This window comes from Nannobrachium achirus (assembly GCF_963921795.1).
Source record: "Nannobrachium achirus genome assembly, chromosome: 2".
Classification (NCBI taxonomy): Eukaryota; Metazoa; Chordata; class Actinopteri; order Myctophiformes; family Myctophidae; genus Nannobrachium; species Nannobrachium achirus.
The window spans coordinates 65,613,832-65,631,093 of NC_137811.1; the positions used below are offsets into that span (position 1 = coordinate 65,613,832).

The following is a 17,262-nucleotide window of genomic DNA, read 5'->3' on the forward strand; positions in this document are numbered from 1 at the left end:
CCAGGGGTCTTCCACAGGGGCTTCGGGACCCCTGGGGGTCCTCGGAGTTACTACCTAGTGTGATAAGAAGTGTACTTCTAAGGATTTCTTTGCTAAAATGTATTTTTTTACTGCTTTGGCATTTATAGGGACCAAACTGTCAGAAAATGATGGGTGTCAGATTTTCCTGACCCCAGCCCCCTTTCTGGGGGGTCATCTATGTTAGGACCTCGCAGAACAGTATGTCAGCCAGTTAATGTCCAATTCTCATAATATTAGAGTTGTTTTGAAGGTTTTAAAACATTCTAAGTTCATATATTGCACTTTTGAAGCAGCCAGAATAACCTTTATGACTTTTGGTGGGGGTCTCTCCTCACCTGGGACCCCCGGAATGACCCCTGAGCCTATCTCAGTACAGTCCTTGCTCTGCTCCTGCTCCAGAACAATTAGATCATACTTGAAGCATAAAAGCTTTTGTACCTGTACCTGGGCTCTGTAGCTAATACCAGGGGTCTTCCACAGGGTCCGGGACCCCCAGGTGTCCTCAGCGTTACTACAGGGGGCCATCCAAACGGCTGTTTACCCATATATGGAGACCCCCTGGTACCCATATATGGAGGTCCATGTACTGTATATGGAGATATGCTGTGAGAGCCCAAACATGCTTACTCAGTTATTTGTTATGTGAAAGTACTATGATGTCCATGACAACTGACAACATACCCTTTTATGCCCATACATGGAGATCCCTGTCTGTAGAACCAGTCACACAGATATGGGCTGTCTTGGCCATCTGTCTTGGCCATATATGGATTCTGTTAGTGTGGTATGTGGCCAATGTGTCCTCCATATATGGGCATTCCCATATGAAGTCCTGTTAGATATGGGCTTAATATTGAAGACATCAGGGAACTCCATATATGGACCTTGTCATACATCTTGAATCTATGACCTCAGCATCAAAGGCTGGATTGGGGTATGTCCCTGTGACAAACTATTATCATGTCCACTAGGGGTACTTAATGTACATCAAGCAGCCTCACAGAAACAGGACATAGACTCCTGCCCTATGAGCCTCAGGGCTGGGCAGTGGGTTGCCTTTGGCCAAAGACAGAACTTAAAGTGGATTCTGTTCATTACCTGTGTTGCACTCTTGCAGAAAAGAGCAAAGGGATGCTCTTCTTCCATGCCTTCACTGGCTGCGATGTTGTTTCAGCATTCCGTGTAAAGGGGAAGAAGTCTGCGTGGCAAACCTGGAATGTTTGTGATGAGGCTTCTGGTGTCTTCAGCAAACTCAGCCATTACCCACCTGTAGTGGATGATGAAGACCTGAAAACCTTGGAGAAGTTTGTGGTCATGATGTACGACCGATCCAGCACAGCTGAAGGTGTCAATGATGCGAGGTTGGACTTGTTTGCTCGGAAGCAGAGGCCATACGAAGCCATTCCTCCAACGCAAGCAGCACTGAAGCAACATGTGAAGCGCGCTTCCTATCAAGCGGCCTGCATCTGGAGTCAGTCAACAGTATGTCAACCAGAAATGCAGACTCCTGACAACTGGGGCTGGACCAAGAAAGGAGATCTGTGGCAGATTGATTGGACTGAGCTCCCACCCATTGCAGAGAGTTGCCAGCAGCTGACCAAGTGTGGATGCAAGTTGGAATGCTGCAGTCGATGCAAATGCTACCACTTTGGTCTGACCTGCACGGCACTGTGCAGCTGCAGGTGCGAGGTTTAGAAGCGTTGTAGTATAGGCCTACTATACTATTGTACTATACTGCCTAGGCCCTAGAAAAAAAAAAAAAAAAGAAAAGACAAAAAAAAAAACTACCTCCTGCCTCGACGGGATCATCACCTTATCGTGGTGAGGCAGTTTGCGTGTCTCCATGACCCCCAGAGCTATGTCGGCAGGAGTCTTGTACTCCTGTACTCCTGGCAGGGTTACCCAAGTCGAAGAGGTCGAAGAATAGAGACTAGACAAAGAGTGATCCCACGGCGCTATTATATCTACCATGCATTTTAGCCGCGTCAGCCGCTGTGCATTGAAATCCGCTCTGTTGAGTTACTACATTACTACATTACCCCCCCCCCCCCCCCCCCCCCCCACACACACACACACACACACACACACACACACACACACACACACACACACACACACACACACACACACACATACACACACACACACACACACATACACACTATAAACCTCTAACAATACTAAGATATACACTACCACCCATTTTATCCGAGTCAGACATAACACAAACCTCTAATTTAGCAGAATATTAGGATTCCGGGACTGATATATGGTACAAGGAAGCCAGTGAGTAAGTCCATGGGTCCAAATTTGGATTCTACATAGTGAAAAATGTATGATTTGACACCAAGATCATTCAAATAGGACAGGTCTATGGTATTTTATGGCGGCCATCTTGAAAAATGGCCACCATCTTGAAATTTGATTTGGCCAGATGGTTTTCTGAAAAGAGCAATCCCTAAGGAGTATGTGTGCCAATTTTGGTGCTTGTATCCGCAAGTGAACGATTATTTCTGTTATCTGCCCGGCTATATAGGCTTAGCAGGGTTTTACCCCTTCAAAATGTGACTTCAGCACCCGTGGGATGCTGAGTGGGCGGGCCGTGAATAGGGCTAATAATGTGGGTATTTTTCTGTAACTTTTGAAATGAGGTAAAGCTCTTTATCAACCAAGACTGATCTACGAGCTCACAACGGTTGCATCTGCGACGCAACGTGAGCTTGTATGTCTGCACAAATAATTCTACAGTAAATTCTCACGGAAACAGGTGGATATGTTACTGAGCGATATATGCCTTCATACTGAAACAGGGCTGGATTAACCATTGGGCCGGTGGGGCCATTGCAAGGGGCCCTTGGCTGAGTTGGCTCTCAGGGGCCCTTGGGGGAACTGGGCCGACAATTTGTCAATTTACTAAAATTAAATGTATATATGCATTAATTAACTAGACCAGGTCAACCTGGTTGTGCCAGACCCCCTGTCTGTCATCATCATTTATGACATCATACCTTTTATAGGCATGTCATCATCATGTCATCATCATATATACCCTTTATATAGAAAACCCGGACCGACATTTGCTTATGTAGGCCTACCCATTTCATGGGTCTGGCAAAAATCAAATGTGCGGGCCCCTCCTCTGTTGTCTACAGGTGATTTCTTGGCCCAGGTGTTATTTAATAGATATTGAGAACACTGAAGGTGAACTGGTTATGCTGTCATAAGAATTGAGCTATTGTTTATTTAGGAAGAATGCTGTCCATCTCCTTGACCTTGGATTGCAAGAGGATGACATGTAGGTTTGAATTGATATTGTTTGACTATATCATTTCACAGTTTAACGTCGTTCGCTGAATTTATTTGGATCGCTTTGAAAACTTAAATGTTTGTCTTTGTCATTGGTAAACAGAATGTTATGCATTAGCGTGTCCACTGTTGCGTGGGTCTCACGCGCGATGCAATAAAGCTCATTTGAATTCAATAGCGTCTACAATGGAACATAATTTCTCTCCATCGGCGTGTACATATTTCTCTCTTCAGCACAGTCTGTCAGCCTGTCATTGCCACCGTTGCGTGGCTCGCACACGCGATACCATGCAGCGGGTGAGTGCGTGTCACGTTGCGCTCTGTTGTCACGGTTACGGCCCGGTCCGCCCCGGACCTCCGGCCCATGGGACCAGTAGACTGGGATTCTGTCGTCGGGTAGCCTGTTTCAGACCCTGAATCGCTAGCCAGTACCACACCCCTTTAACATTTGTCGAGGAGGACCTGGTAATCTGGAATGTCCCAGAGGTTTCTCACCCAACAGTAACACAGGTCCTGGATAACAGAGCCTATGTTCATATTTTCTGATATTTTCTGTCTGCTTTTAACAGTCAACTTTATGTCTACCATTCAAAACAATGTGTGCAAATGACAGACCGATAAACCGAGGAACCATTCAAAATTGTGCTTTTCCACTAAGACAAAGTTCATAGTAAGTCCATTACCTCCGAACGAGGATATGGGGAAGTCTCCCCCTCTTCTCCATCTTTGGAAGCCGCACCTGCACCAAGGATGCTGCTTATATCTGACATTATGTTGGTAGCTGATTTTTAATGCCTGTTGACAATATATTCGGATTTAGGAGTGACAATTAGAGATATCTAAAATCCCCCCTGTAATTTTTTTTATCTCATATGTCAAGAAAATGAAACAATAGTTTTGAACCTGGCTTTATCACATCGCATAATCCTGTAATCGCCATTTTGCATATTTAAACATAATTTCAGAAAACTTGTATTATACAAAAATAAAAAATATATATATACATGAATCTTAACGTAATCAACTGGAGAAGTGATAGCTATTAAGGCTGGGCAATATATCGAAAATGTATCGAGGTATCAACATGCAAGGTATACATAGACAAAGATGGCTTGTAATGAGGTATTGGTGTCAAATTAATTAACACACACACTAATAGACACTACCTGTATGCATGCACGTAGCACATGCGAAAAAGCAGTCCATCTGTAACCAGGTGTGGTTATTTAAAAAAAAAACATTGTTGGAAAATAGAAATAAGCCTTGTATTGGGTCCCCATCCAGAATCAATGGGGGTACATTTACTATAATCAATCTTTTGTCTTAGGAATGTGACAAAAAAAAAATAACAAATAAAAAAAAAATATATAACTCAAAGTCTCCATGGCATGACTAATCAATGACTAACCCAAAAAGTAATTTTGGGGGAGTGAACTACTCCTTTAAACCACTGTTAAAGAGGGCTCCATCTGGTGGCCAGAACATGCATATTTGACTGCATAAGCTACAGTACAAAATACACTAAAATGGATCATTTAAATATTCGACTATTTTCGAAGATTTGAAATATTAAATGAATGAAATTCGAATGGGATTTTAGAGGGAAACTGACAGCCCTAACGTGGTCCCGATTTAAATTATGTTGAGTTGGTAACCAAATGGACCCTTAATATCTCTAACCCTTGTGAGTGTAAAATGAAACCAAAATGGACATTTATCTTTTGTCAAAAAATAACTCAAGTCTTCATGGCGTGACTAGTAATCAATGACTAACCCAAAAAGTCATTTTGGGGGTGAACTACTCCTTTAAAGGATCTCAAAGTAAATATAAGCTGCGGCTTTCCTGAGCTTATCCTTTTAGTTGACCGTGTACCAATGAACTGTAGGCCTACTGTCATGAAACTGTACCTTTTCCTATGCAAACGTATAATAAATACTTCAATCAATCAATCAATCAATCAATCAAAGAGAAGGGAAGAGAAGAGAGGTTTCTCATCCAGACCACTAGAGGCTCTAGCTCTAGGAAGTGCATGCTGACCTGACCAATCAGAGGCCCGTATGTACGGACGGTATTTTTTATCGCGAGAGTTCGGTCCTTCCTTTTCCCTTTTCGCTCCGAGTCCAAGATGGTAGGTGAAGCTACTGGAAATTTTAATCACACCAAACTAGATTATCCATGACCATCCGCTGTTTTACAAGCATCTAATCTGCTCACAACCAACCTTTACGAACGCCCGTTACTGTGTACTTCGAAATCCCCCTATTATTTTGTCCTGTACACATCTATTATTATTGTTGGCTTGATACCATTTGCGTCCCGGCGTCTGTGCCGACAGTCGTTCAGTGGTGTGTAGACAAACCACCAATACTCGCATTGAAAACGTGTACAAAACTGAACACAGTACAGAAACGCCGCACAATAAACACTACATTTGAGACCCTTTGTGTCGGCGTAAAACAAGTCTTTGCGTGGCTCTTATCTCCTTGTATGAAGAGCCGCTGTGTTTATATGGGTATGCTAACGCAGTGTCAACGCGTGTGCTTTTAGCCCTGATTAGATGTGTTTGCTAGACCATTATCAGACTGAAACGAACATTAAATTATACCTACTCTTGGGTGTAATCTTTAAACTCAAAATATACGTTTTGATTTGCTATGGGCAGTAAAGATACACGTGGGCATGTCTTGTGTTACTGTCTTGACATGTTAAGCTAACATCATGATGATGATGCTAATGACTCCTGGGAGTTGTTGAAACTAAATGGAAATGACTGGGCAGTGGGCTGTTGGTTTTTAAGTTGTTGCTTGTTGTCATTTTGCACTAAAGGGAGTCGACATCAGACACAACAAGGACCGCAAGGTGCACAGGAAGGAGCCCAAGAGTGAGGATATCTACCTCAGGCTCCTGGTTAAGGTGAGTCTACTTCCTCTACTGCAGTGTTTCTCAACCTGTGGGTCGCTGGGGGTCCCCACATTATTTTTGGTGGCCCCCAGATGATTACCATAACTTAATGTGCATTGCTTTCTCACTAAACAAACCAACAACGTTTTAAGTGTATAAAGGTTATCTAATGTCTGCACATTTCTAAAGTAACAATCAAAGGACTATTAAATACCTCTAAAATGACAAATCAAGCATTGGCCAAATTGCTAAACATTAGAGGCTGACAATGTGAAAATAGGCGATCTACATGCTCACAGTCACAACGCCTCGCGTTGCGAGCATGTAGATCTGCTATTTTCACAATAGTCTTGTACAAAATGTAAGTCCTCAACTCAGGGTGGGCTGTCCCAGTTGAAATATGATTATTTGGGGGGTTACGGCCTTAAAAGGTTGAGAAACACTGCTCTACTGTCCATGTTCTTTTCTAGCCATTTAATCAGCTTGCACTCATCACATCGTCTAAATCAATGTTGATATTGGAGACAATGGCACCCTGCAACAGTGTGATATGAAGGATTTCATATTCATTTGTCTTTTTGTGGTTGTATTAAGCTTCAAACATATTGTCTGCACAATTTGCACATTGTGCATATTGAAAGTCCAGACTTTTTCATGCATTCATATTGGATTTCTAATTATATGGCCTTGATGGTGAGCTAAAGCTAAACTATACATTAGTCAAGGTTGACTTGACTAATGTTAACCACTTGAACCCCAGCATCCATACTTTGGGTGAACATAATCTAAAAATAGCCCATCTGTAAGTTCACAATGCGTTGCTTTGACTCGTGAGTTTGTAGATTGGCTATTTTTTGGGGGGGGCAAAGATTTGGTATACAGTGGAGGAAAGAGAACCAAATACAGCGCCAATTCAGGTCTGTTTTAGAAAGTATAGAGTGGGTCTGAGTGGTTAACACGACTGTATCAACATGCTGTAACCTCACTGTTGTGTATGGTGTACAGTTGTACAGGTTCCTGGCTCGTCGTACCAATGCTCCCTTCAACCGGGTGATCCTGAGGAGGCTCTTCATGAGCAAGACCCACAGGCCTCCCCTGGCCATCTCTCGCCTGGTCAGTCTACCATTCTGTCTTTTTTTTAATCTCTCGTCTGGTCAGTCTACCATTCTGTCTTTTTTGCCCTTTTTGCTTGACTGGTTTCTTTCAAATTCCTATCTGTAATGGCTAAACTGATCTGCTCGTGTTAATATTAATTTCAATACTGTGATAAATGTTACATTTAGGAAACATTTGTTTAAAGTTTAAGTCCACAGCAGCTGGTACTACTTGTGAAGTGTTATGTTTAACACTTCACAACCCTAACCCTGGAAGATAAAAAAGAAATATAGAAATGATGCAGCATCAATTGGGAGCAGTAGTCATTTATCCAAGTCCTGCTTTGCTGCTGCATTTCCCACCATTTTGCAGTTTATACCATTGTATTGTTGAATGTATCTGTCCTTGACTTTTATGCCCTTGATAATCAGATGTAGCCACTGCTGTCCAAAGAATGTATATCTGTTACGTCTTTGTAGCAGTGACAAGACACTGGGCATTATGTACTACCCCTGTATCATTTGGCAACAGTCCGCCATTCCGAAACACCGCTATTCCGAAGCAGGGTTAGGGTTAGGTTTAGGGTTAGGGGTAGGGTTAGGGGTAGGGTTAGGGTTAGTTAGGGTTATGGTTAGGGTAAGGGTTAGGGTTAGGGTTAGGGGTAGGGTTAGAAGTCAGCGTTCGGAATAGCGGTGTTTCGGAATGGCGGGGTGTAACCGTATCATTTGTCACAACATTTCATCGCTAAAATCTGCAGACTTAGAGTTTTACGTTTGATTTAATGGCATGTGAGCAGTGTGGGTGGAAGTTGCTTTAGGTGCTGGAAGACGGTACAGTATATTATATTGTACGTATAGTACCTCTTAGCCCTATGGGACACAAGCAAGTTGATGGAAACATGCTATGGAGCAGCACTGAATTGCCTGTAATGATATAAAACTGAACACTAGAGGTAAATAATAAATGGCAAGAAATTATGAATGTTGAACATAGAATATGGGTTTCAAATGGTTCTTATATAGTTCTTGGTGAAGTATACTATGGTAACTACTGTACATGCTTAGGCGGAATTTGCTTACGGTAGCCTTTGCCCACGAGAAGTAATTTGTGGGCAGATATCTGCTTTCAACCATTACCTCCAACACTGGTCACTTCCTGCCCAACAGATCAGAAAGATGAAACTGCCCGGTCGTGAAAACCTGACTGCCGTTGTCGTGGGAACAGTCACAGATGACGTCAGGATTCAGAAAATCCCCAAGCTCAAGGTAAATATAATTGACAATTGAAGTATACAATACTGTATAGATTTTAGTCTACTGCAATTGTGCTCACTGTCAGACATGGGTGTCATTATGCTATTGTTTTGTGATTATTTGTATTAACCGAGATTCCACAGCACCAACCGTTGTTGGGAATTTTGTCAGAATAAACACGACTGGGAATATATTATGAATATCCACACAACCATTCTTTTATTCTGTAACTGTCAAATCTGTAAAAGTTTTGAATAATTGTGTGCCAACAACCAAGCTATATTGCTCCTAGTATTGGCTGTTCTTGAGCTGCTGGTGTGTGTTTGTGTGTGTGTGTTACAGGTTTGTGCTCTGAAGGTGACCGATGGCGCTCGCCGCAGAATCCTGAAGGCTGGAGGTTCGGTGGTGACCTTTGACCAGCTGGCGCTGAGCTCCCCCAAGGGAAAGGGCACAGTTCTGCTGTCAGGTTAGCACATCCTCATTTCACTCTACACCAGGGGTCTTCAATGTTTTCAGGCCAAGGACCCCTTAGCTGAGAGCGAGGGAGATAAGCAGGGACCCCCTCTACATGTTGTATAAATGTGTGATGCAGATTTTCATCGATTTCATAGACTCATAGACTTGACAGCACCGTCATCAGTCTTTTTGGATTCATGTTAATGTGTATTTCAGGCGTTTAAACATTTTCACCCATTACTCATACCTGAGTTGTTGTCCGATCTGATCACTTGTTGTGAACAGTATTTGAAGTAGTAGTTTAAGTAGTAATGGTGTCTGTATAGTTGGTATGCCACACAGGTATGCGTTTGGTCTGTGTGGTGCTTTTGTTGTCCTGTCAAATTGCTGCAACTCATGCAGTTAAGCTGACGAATGCCCTTAAATAGAACAAAGTACTGCATCCTTGTCTTTTCCTTAATGCTTGCCATATGCAAATATTCAGTGTTGCATGATTATGGCCAGTAATATTTTGCTGCCTCATTTTATGATTATTTTCTTCTGGGTAACAAAGTTCATGATCAATATATTCTACTTTCCTACTTTCAGCTTTTTTTAATGTCCAATCCATCCTGTCCCTACATTTTGAATCCATTGTTAAGCTAAATGACTGGTCAATATTTCAAAATGAATCGAGTGAAACTGTACAAGAATGAGTTTTGATTAGACCTTTTGATTAGATTTGTGTAACATAGTTTAACAAGTACTTGTTTTCATCCCAAATGTATTCTCGTTTGCATGTTCTGTGATTGTAGCAATGACAATTGTCATATACAATTGTGTAGTTCAATAAGAACCGTTCATGTATGAATTGATGTGTGCCTTGCACTGTAGTGGACACAGGAGGGAGGAGTGGGGATTCTGGTACTGGTCAGTGTCAGTCAGACCACCGTCAGCCGTTGAGCCATTGTATCTTGTCTGGATTCAACACACATTGATCCTGTGCCTCCCAATAGATCAAACACTGATTTACACCTCTTTGTAAGATAAATGGCACAAATAGCCAAGTCACATCACAGGGCTTTGTGATGAACGTGAATGTAGCTCCTATTCTACGACATGCTATCTATTATAACTGTTGTTTACCTCTTTGTGCTGCAGGTCCCCGCAAGGGCAGAGAGGTCTACAGACACTTTGGAAAGGCCCCTGGAACACCCCACAGCCGCACCAAGTATGTGCTTGCTTCTTACCTTTTAAACCCAACTGTTCGATTTGTGGACATGTTTATACTAACAGGGCAGACGATGACCAATTTATTTTCTTTTTTCCTTGTAGACTGTAGTTGAAATATTTTTCAACAGTGTTTTGATTGACAGCTTTATTAACCCATTTAGGCCTGAACACATTATGACGCAATATTTTATGCTTTAAATATAAAAAAATAGCAGATATACAGCGAGCTTGTAGATCTGCTATTTTTGAAAAATCGTGAAAATTAGAATTTTGACCCGATTCTATAAATGTCTTTTGAATCCTTCTAAGATTTTTGGAAAAAACCTATGTTTCTATGTCAGCAATCTGGCCAGCCATCGTTAAAGAAAAGGTCGTTTTCACTTAACTGGAGCTCAGTTAGTCTGTTCTTGAGAGACTACTATGTCAGTGGTGCTCAAACCTTTTCGTGTGAAGGACCCCCAAAATGATATTTATTTGGCCACGGACCCCCATTTCAAAATATCTAGTTCCAGGGACCACCCATGAAGCAATATTTGAGTTACAAACGTTTGCTTTGAAAACACATAATATTCAAAGATTTGCAAACATTTTCACGACTTTTTCAAAAATAGCAGATCTATAAGCTCGCAGCGCGGCACTCGGTGCTGCGCTGTGAGCTTGTATATCTGTATTTTTCACTGGTTAAAGCATTCAATAATTCTAGGCCTAAATGGGTTGATGCCATACATGCAGTAACATATAGATTAACACAAAGAAAAAGGCTGAATGTTAATTCATTGTGGTCCAAATTGTAGTTCTCAAATGAATGTCATACTGGGACGGGTAGTTGTCCTCACCTGACAGACATTTCAAAGGGTAGTGGGTCATTGCTAATATCCGTTAACTGTGCATTTAATTCCATCAAATTTCACTTGGAACATTCGATGTGGACAAATCAAATCCCGTCTCCAGATTTAATCAGAATTAATCTATTCACAAAATATTCTAATAAAGAGTTGGCACTCGGATGGAAGGACACTGGACACCGTCCTGATGTGCATGGATGGATTCCACAAGCTGCCACATATAGTGCAATATGGGGCTAGATTTTGGACTACACACAGCCTTATAGTCGGTAGCTCTATGCTTGGGTTACCTGAAATGTCAGATTTAGGGGAATTTCAGGCAACTGTGCTTTAACATTCTGAACTTGAATCAAAAATAAATCTATTATAAATAATATAAATGTTTTCCCAGAGTGACAGTGAACTGAGCCGCAATGTTGCTCACCCCTCAAATATTCTTTCTTTGTCTCTTGAAGTTTTTGCTGCGGTGCCATGTCCCAACCCCAAACACATTTATTGGTCCCATTCCATTCCTGGAATACTGTGATTATTAGGGTTACTTACAGCATGTATATACTAAGTTTCAAAGAAGAGGAAATCTGCAGTAAAAGGCAATAGGTGGCAGATGGCACATCGGCTTCTATAGCCGTGCCGCAACTATCCCCTGGTGCGCTTCATATTTATATTTCAGAATTGTTCAGTCAAGTAACATTGAAAAAACCCTGAAAGACTCTTCCTCTAGGGGTGTTTTTACTGAAGGAAGGGCTTCTCACATTAAGTATTTAAAGGATATCCGTGTGTGTGTGTTTGTGCAGGCTGCATGTGTTTGGAGGCAATATCTAAAAGACTGGTGTATGCGTGGTAGCTTCATGCAGCAGAGATATATTCCTTCCCCTCAACCGAGAGTTGTTTACACCCCTAGTTATTATTATTATTATATATATGTTTTTAAGGCTAGTCTCATGACGGGTGACTACATATCAGGACAGATTTGTACCGTCTTTGTCTCTGTCTCGCAGTCAGGAACTAGTGTAGCATGGCAATATTTTAAGGAAGTTGGTCTCTTGTTTTTTGTCCTCAAGAGTTTTTCCACAGTAGGTGCATGCATAACAAACAATCAAGGCATACATAAATTGAACTCTACAAAAGGAATTTACAGGAACACTGAACAACATTGGTCATACAACAGACATTGATTCAGACACTACACACCACTGCTTGTAACTTGAGATGAGGTTATTTATTTAAAGCTTTTATGACTGTGGGAACAAAGCTCTTGCTAAAATGGGCCTTTCTGCACATGGGTAGAAGAACTAAAGCCAAAAGGAAGGAAGAAGGTAAATTGATGGTAGAGAGTGAGTGCTCTGGGTCCTGTATGATTTGCCTCAGGGATAAGTTGACGCAAGAGTTTGAACAATGTGAGGCTTATGGAACTTTAGAAGTTGATGTTAGTTTACTGAAAGTGAGAGCCACAATTTAACCACAATATATACGTAATTGACCAGTCCCACTGTGGTCTATACTAGTGGTTCTATTATTTTGGGGGGTCCCCAGATGATTAGCTTAATGTGAAACATTGTTTTCTCACTCAAGTAAACAAACCAACAAAGTTTAAGTGTATTTGGGGTATGTGCACATTTATTATGTGAAAATGTAAGGACTTTTTATTACCTGTAGATAGTCAGATATTAGAGGCAGAAATTGTAAAAAATAGCCATTAGAGGCAGAAATTGTAAAGAATAGCCAATCTACATGTTCACAATGTAGATCTGCTATTTTCACAATAGAACCGTGTTATACAAAATGTAATTCCTCAACTCTTAGTGCTTGTCGGGGGGGGATTATTTTGGGGGTTGCGGCCTGAAAAGGTTGAGAACTACATACCACTGTAGGCTCACTCCTTCTTTCCCTTTACACCAAATCTCTTTGCCCCAGAATGGTTATGCCAGGGTTCATGTCAAAATTGAGATTTTTCTTGTCTCTCTTTCTTCCAGGCCCTACATTCGCTCCAAGGGCAGAAAGTTCGAGAGGGCCCGTGGTCGCAGAGCCAGATGTGGCTACAAGAACTAATCGTCTGTTTCAAGGTTCTTTATTAGATTGCTTGGTTCTTTGTTTTTGTTGTTCCATGCAATCTGATGCAAATAAAGATTGGAGATACAACATGAATCGTCTCTTGCTTTTTTCTCAGATGGTTTGCAGAACTGCTCTTCAGAAATCTCTATAGCACTGATGTCATTACTAGGCATGCAGAACAACATAAATGGGTTTATAGTTTACATGTTGGATGTGTTGTGAAGTCTCATCTAGAATGACATGGTGGTAGAGAACGGTAGAATTAAAACTACTGTGCTCACTTTTATTTGTTTACTTGGCAGGGCATATTATAGAGCATTAAGCAACATTTCATGTAAATGTACCAGTATTGGTCAACTGCTGGAATTCAACTGTAGTCCTAGGGCAAGTGGGAAAGCTGTTTAAAGTGGTTAAGCATGCCATCAGAGCAAGATCATACAACACTGCCTACTGCCACTACACACACAATAGTTAAACTATTTCATTGGGAAGTGATGCTCTGACACTTGATTGGAGAATGTGGGTGGGCGTTTCTGTTTGCCTTATCACCATTGGACTTCCTTCCAACCCATCTAAGCACATAGTGTAGTTTTTTCCCTTGAACAGTGCCTCTTCAGCCCATTGTATAAATGGTTACATAGGATAAAAATTATCAAATATGCCTCTGTAATTATTATTGATCAGTCATCATGGAAAGGAACAAATGTAGAGGCCAGAAATATAACTGGGTGTAGAAAAGTCTTTATTTGGGACTATGCTTTCCATTCATGTGGAAGGGCAGATTGTATTTGCTATAAATAGTGTCAATCATAGGTCATGTTAGTAAACACTGAGGAAAGTGACAACCAAAAAGATCTCTACAAACTAAACTCATTCAATAAAACAATATGTGCCTATAACGAATAAAAACGATCCCACACTTGGCATTTAAGTGAACTATAAATTGTTCTGTTGTAAATTTATTTGGCTATGAAATTATAGTCTACAAAGAATCTTTATTATAGTCTATCTGTATTTTCAATCTGAGTGCTGGTTGGTTAAGAAAAGTGCACTCATAGCTTTAAAAATACATTCATTTCTTTCTTTTAGCCAATTTTATACTGTTTAGATATGGGAGGAGACAATGCTCTTCTTTGATAAGCCAAGGGCAAAAGCTACCTTTAGTCGTTGAGCAGCAGTGAGATCCATGCATGGACTTGACTTCTATGGTAAGGCGAGGCAAAAAGGTTCCCTGTGCCGCTGAGCAGAGCACAGCGCAGACACTTCCTGAACAAGCGTTCCAGAGACCAGAAGGCTTCAGGGCCAAGAGAGGCTGCAAGCGACTTGTAACCGTCGCGGAGGGAGCAAAGATGAGGTAATTCCTTTCCGTCTTTTGTGTTTTAGTCTAACCTACCGTATGTAATATTAAGAGTCTCAGCAGCTCTGTCTCCTGGTTGTCCTGCGTTGGTAGATTTTAATTCAAGCCTTGTCGGACGGTATATAGGGCTAGAACAATGAATAAGATTCCTGGTGGTCTTCAGGGAGAGCGATCACACGTTTCTTATAACGGATAACGGTCTTTAACGACGGCTAGGCTAAACTGTTGTCACCCCGGTGCGGTGCGGGATCTCCTCTCCTATCAGCCCTGCTCCCGGTTGACTAGAAACCTCCAACCGTACATCATCAGCTCTTTGTTTTTACCCACTAGCCCGTTAAACCTGGCGGCTAAGGAAGTTTAAAGGAGTTGGTTATGGTAGCTTTAGCCAACTAGCAAGACTATAGCTGCTTGCTAGTGAACTGGCGTAACCTATGTATTGTTGTTATTATCTGTCAAAATGTGAAGTATTAAAAAGCCTTTGAAGCCAAAGCCACAACAGTTATTTTTGGCACTCCGTCAGTCATTGTTTTGGTCTGTGGCCAGGCACTGATCTTGTTGGGTAGCATGTTTCATTAGCTATTAAACAAACCTGAGTTCCGATCACATCATCTGATGGCACTTTGTGGAAAATATTGAGAAAATATTTCTTATAAAGTCTGAAATTGTTGTGTTTTTTAAATCTTTTATTGCCCGTTGGCGTGAAACTTTGAACCCTGCAGGCCCCAGCAGTTAATGTGATGTCCACACAAAATTGTTTTATGTTCGATTACAGCCTATATAAAACATTTTCCATGATTAGCAAAACGTTGATGCAACAAACAACAGTAACTTGACAGCTGTCAACAAAGTAACGGTAGACCTCTTTGTTTCACTTGTTCACAGACTGTTTGCACGGTGTGAACTGAAGACAACTTGTCTAAGCAGGTCTTGAGTCACAGCAATGGAAACAGGAGATGTTTTTATGCTAAAATGTTCCTTTATACTTTGGTCACTCAGCAGGTCATTGTGTGCACTGTGCATGGGAGACAAAATTAGCCTGCTGGTATTATGGTGTCCCCGCCCTGTGTCAAGGACATTAAAACGCAACAATGGGCATCAGCAAAGTTTTATTATGTATCAGAACTGGACATAAGTCAAGTATTGATTTTGTCTGCACTGAAGTTTGCTTATCTCCCAGCCCGTGTAAAACTTCACAGCAGGATTCGGAACCTTTAGTCTGGCGCTTTTGAGTGACTGAAATAATTATTACAGCTCCCTGATCTAATAATAACAACGTTTAGTCATTCCAAAGCCTCACCTTTAGTCTTCACCCTGGACTTTGGAAGATGAAGGATTCTGATATGATAGAAGCCAGACCATGAAGTTGTGCTTTAAAAGTAATCAATACAGTTGCAATATGTATGGATAATTTCAGCTACAAATGTAAACGGAACACACAAGTTCAGTTGAGACAGAATTTTAAATGAATCCTGTTGAGTGAAATATCTAGTGTACTATTTAACTTAGTTACTTAGTACAGTTGATTAGTATCAACTGTATTACATAAATAGATAACTGGATAAAAGGGATAATCTACAAAAGTCACTGGGTGATATGCTTGCTGAGCTACACATTAAATTATACTGTTATTATGAAAATATGACCCAAGAAACCAAGTGTTTTTAAACTTAAAGCCTAGAGCTGTCAAATTAGTAACTGCCATCAAACTTCAGACCAATTGTAGCCTACTTATTCTAACTGTTTGGAAAGGTATCATAAATAATATATTTTAACCACATTAACCCGGGCAAAGAAAATATAAATAATAAATAATAAAAGGACTATTTATTTCATCAATATAAGGCTTAAGGCGTTAATCGTTAGAACAATAACTGTCAAGTTGAAGTGTCAAGGCCAGCAATCTGTATAATCTCAATTCAGGGTGCAAATTGTAAAAGACAGTGTGTGTTGTAGGTCCCCTGGCAAATCAGAGAAGAAAATCTCTTCTGTTCCTGTAACCTCTCATCCCAAAACGATGTGCTGCCTCAGCCAAGGCTGCTTGAGGATGTGTGATTCTGAGTCATTGTGGCTTTCATCAGTCAGTCACGACTGAGGTTAAAGTTCGTATCGGATAAATGGAGATCTTGTCGCTCCGCTTGCCTCACCCTCCTTGTACAATCTGTCCCACATATCAGGAGGACTTTTATTGTCCTACTTCCATTTCTGATGAATGCTATTCTCTAGCCACAATGCCTCTTGCTTACTGCTGGTTGCTGGTAAAGTTGATGTATGTGATCCAGGACTGCAGCTGTGGCTTATTCCATGAGTGCTCTTGTAGGTTCAGCTTCTGCTAAATCCCAGAACAAATTCAATTAAGTATCTGTAGAAATTGTCATTCATTTTTCTATGGCGTGGGCCGTGGCCCGTGGCTCTCTGTGTGTCCGGAGATATCATAAACCAGTGGACCTTATACTTATTTAAAGGAGTAGTTCACCCCCCAAATGACGTTTTTTCTGCAAATATTATTGAATCAAGTCTCCATGGCATGATATGAGTAATCAATAGAAAAAAAAGTCATTTCGGGGTTGAACTACTCCTTTTAAATAATCAAACTTAACTTAATAATGTTAATTCAAAGGGGCTCTGGATGGGCTGAAACCATGCCCAAAGTTGGAGTCATATGTCATAGATGCTTAATAGACGACTCAAACACAGGTTAGCAATATGAATCTGAGATCGACTTTTTAAATGGATTATTTATCATGCCTTCTTATTATATGGTAG

General features: G+C 41.0%; 1 protein-coding gene across 1 annotated transcript; it reads left to right on the top strand.

Annotated features, from left to right (window-relative positions):
- The first annotated feature begins 5,433 nt into the window (after window positions 1–5,433).
- Window positions 5,434–13,235, top strand: rpl18 (ribosomal protein L18). The gene is made up of 7 exons (XM_080748441.1): window positions 5,434–5,456; window positions 6,155–6,241; window positions 7,235–7,342; window positions 8,491–8,589; window positions 8,920–9,043; window positions 10,174–10,243; window positions 13,064–13,235. Exons 1-7 carry the CDS (start codon window positions 5,454–5,456, stop codon window positions 13,137–13,139), a joined length of 567 nt encoding a protein of 188 aa, XP_080604567.1. The 5' UTR covers window positions 5,434–5,453; the 3' UTR covers window positions 13,140–13,235.
- The last annotated feature ends 4,027 nt before the right edge of the window (window positions 13,236–17,262 follow it).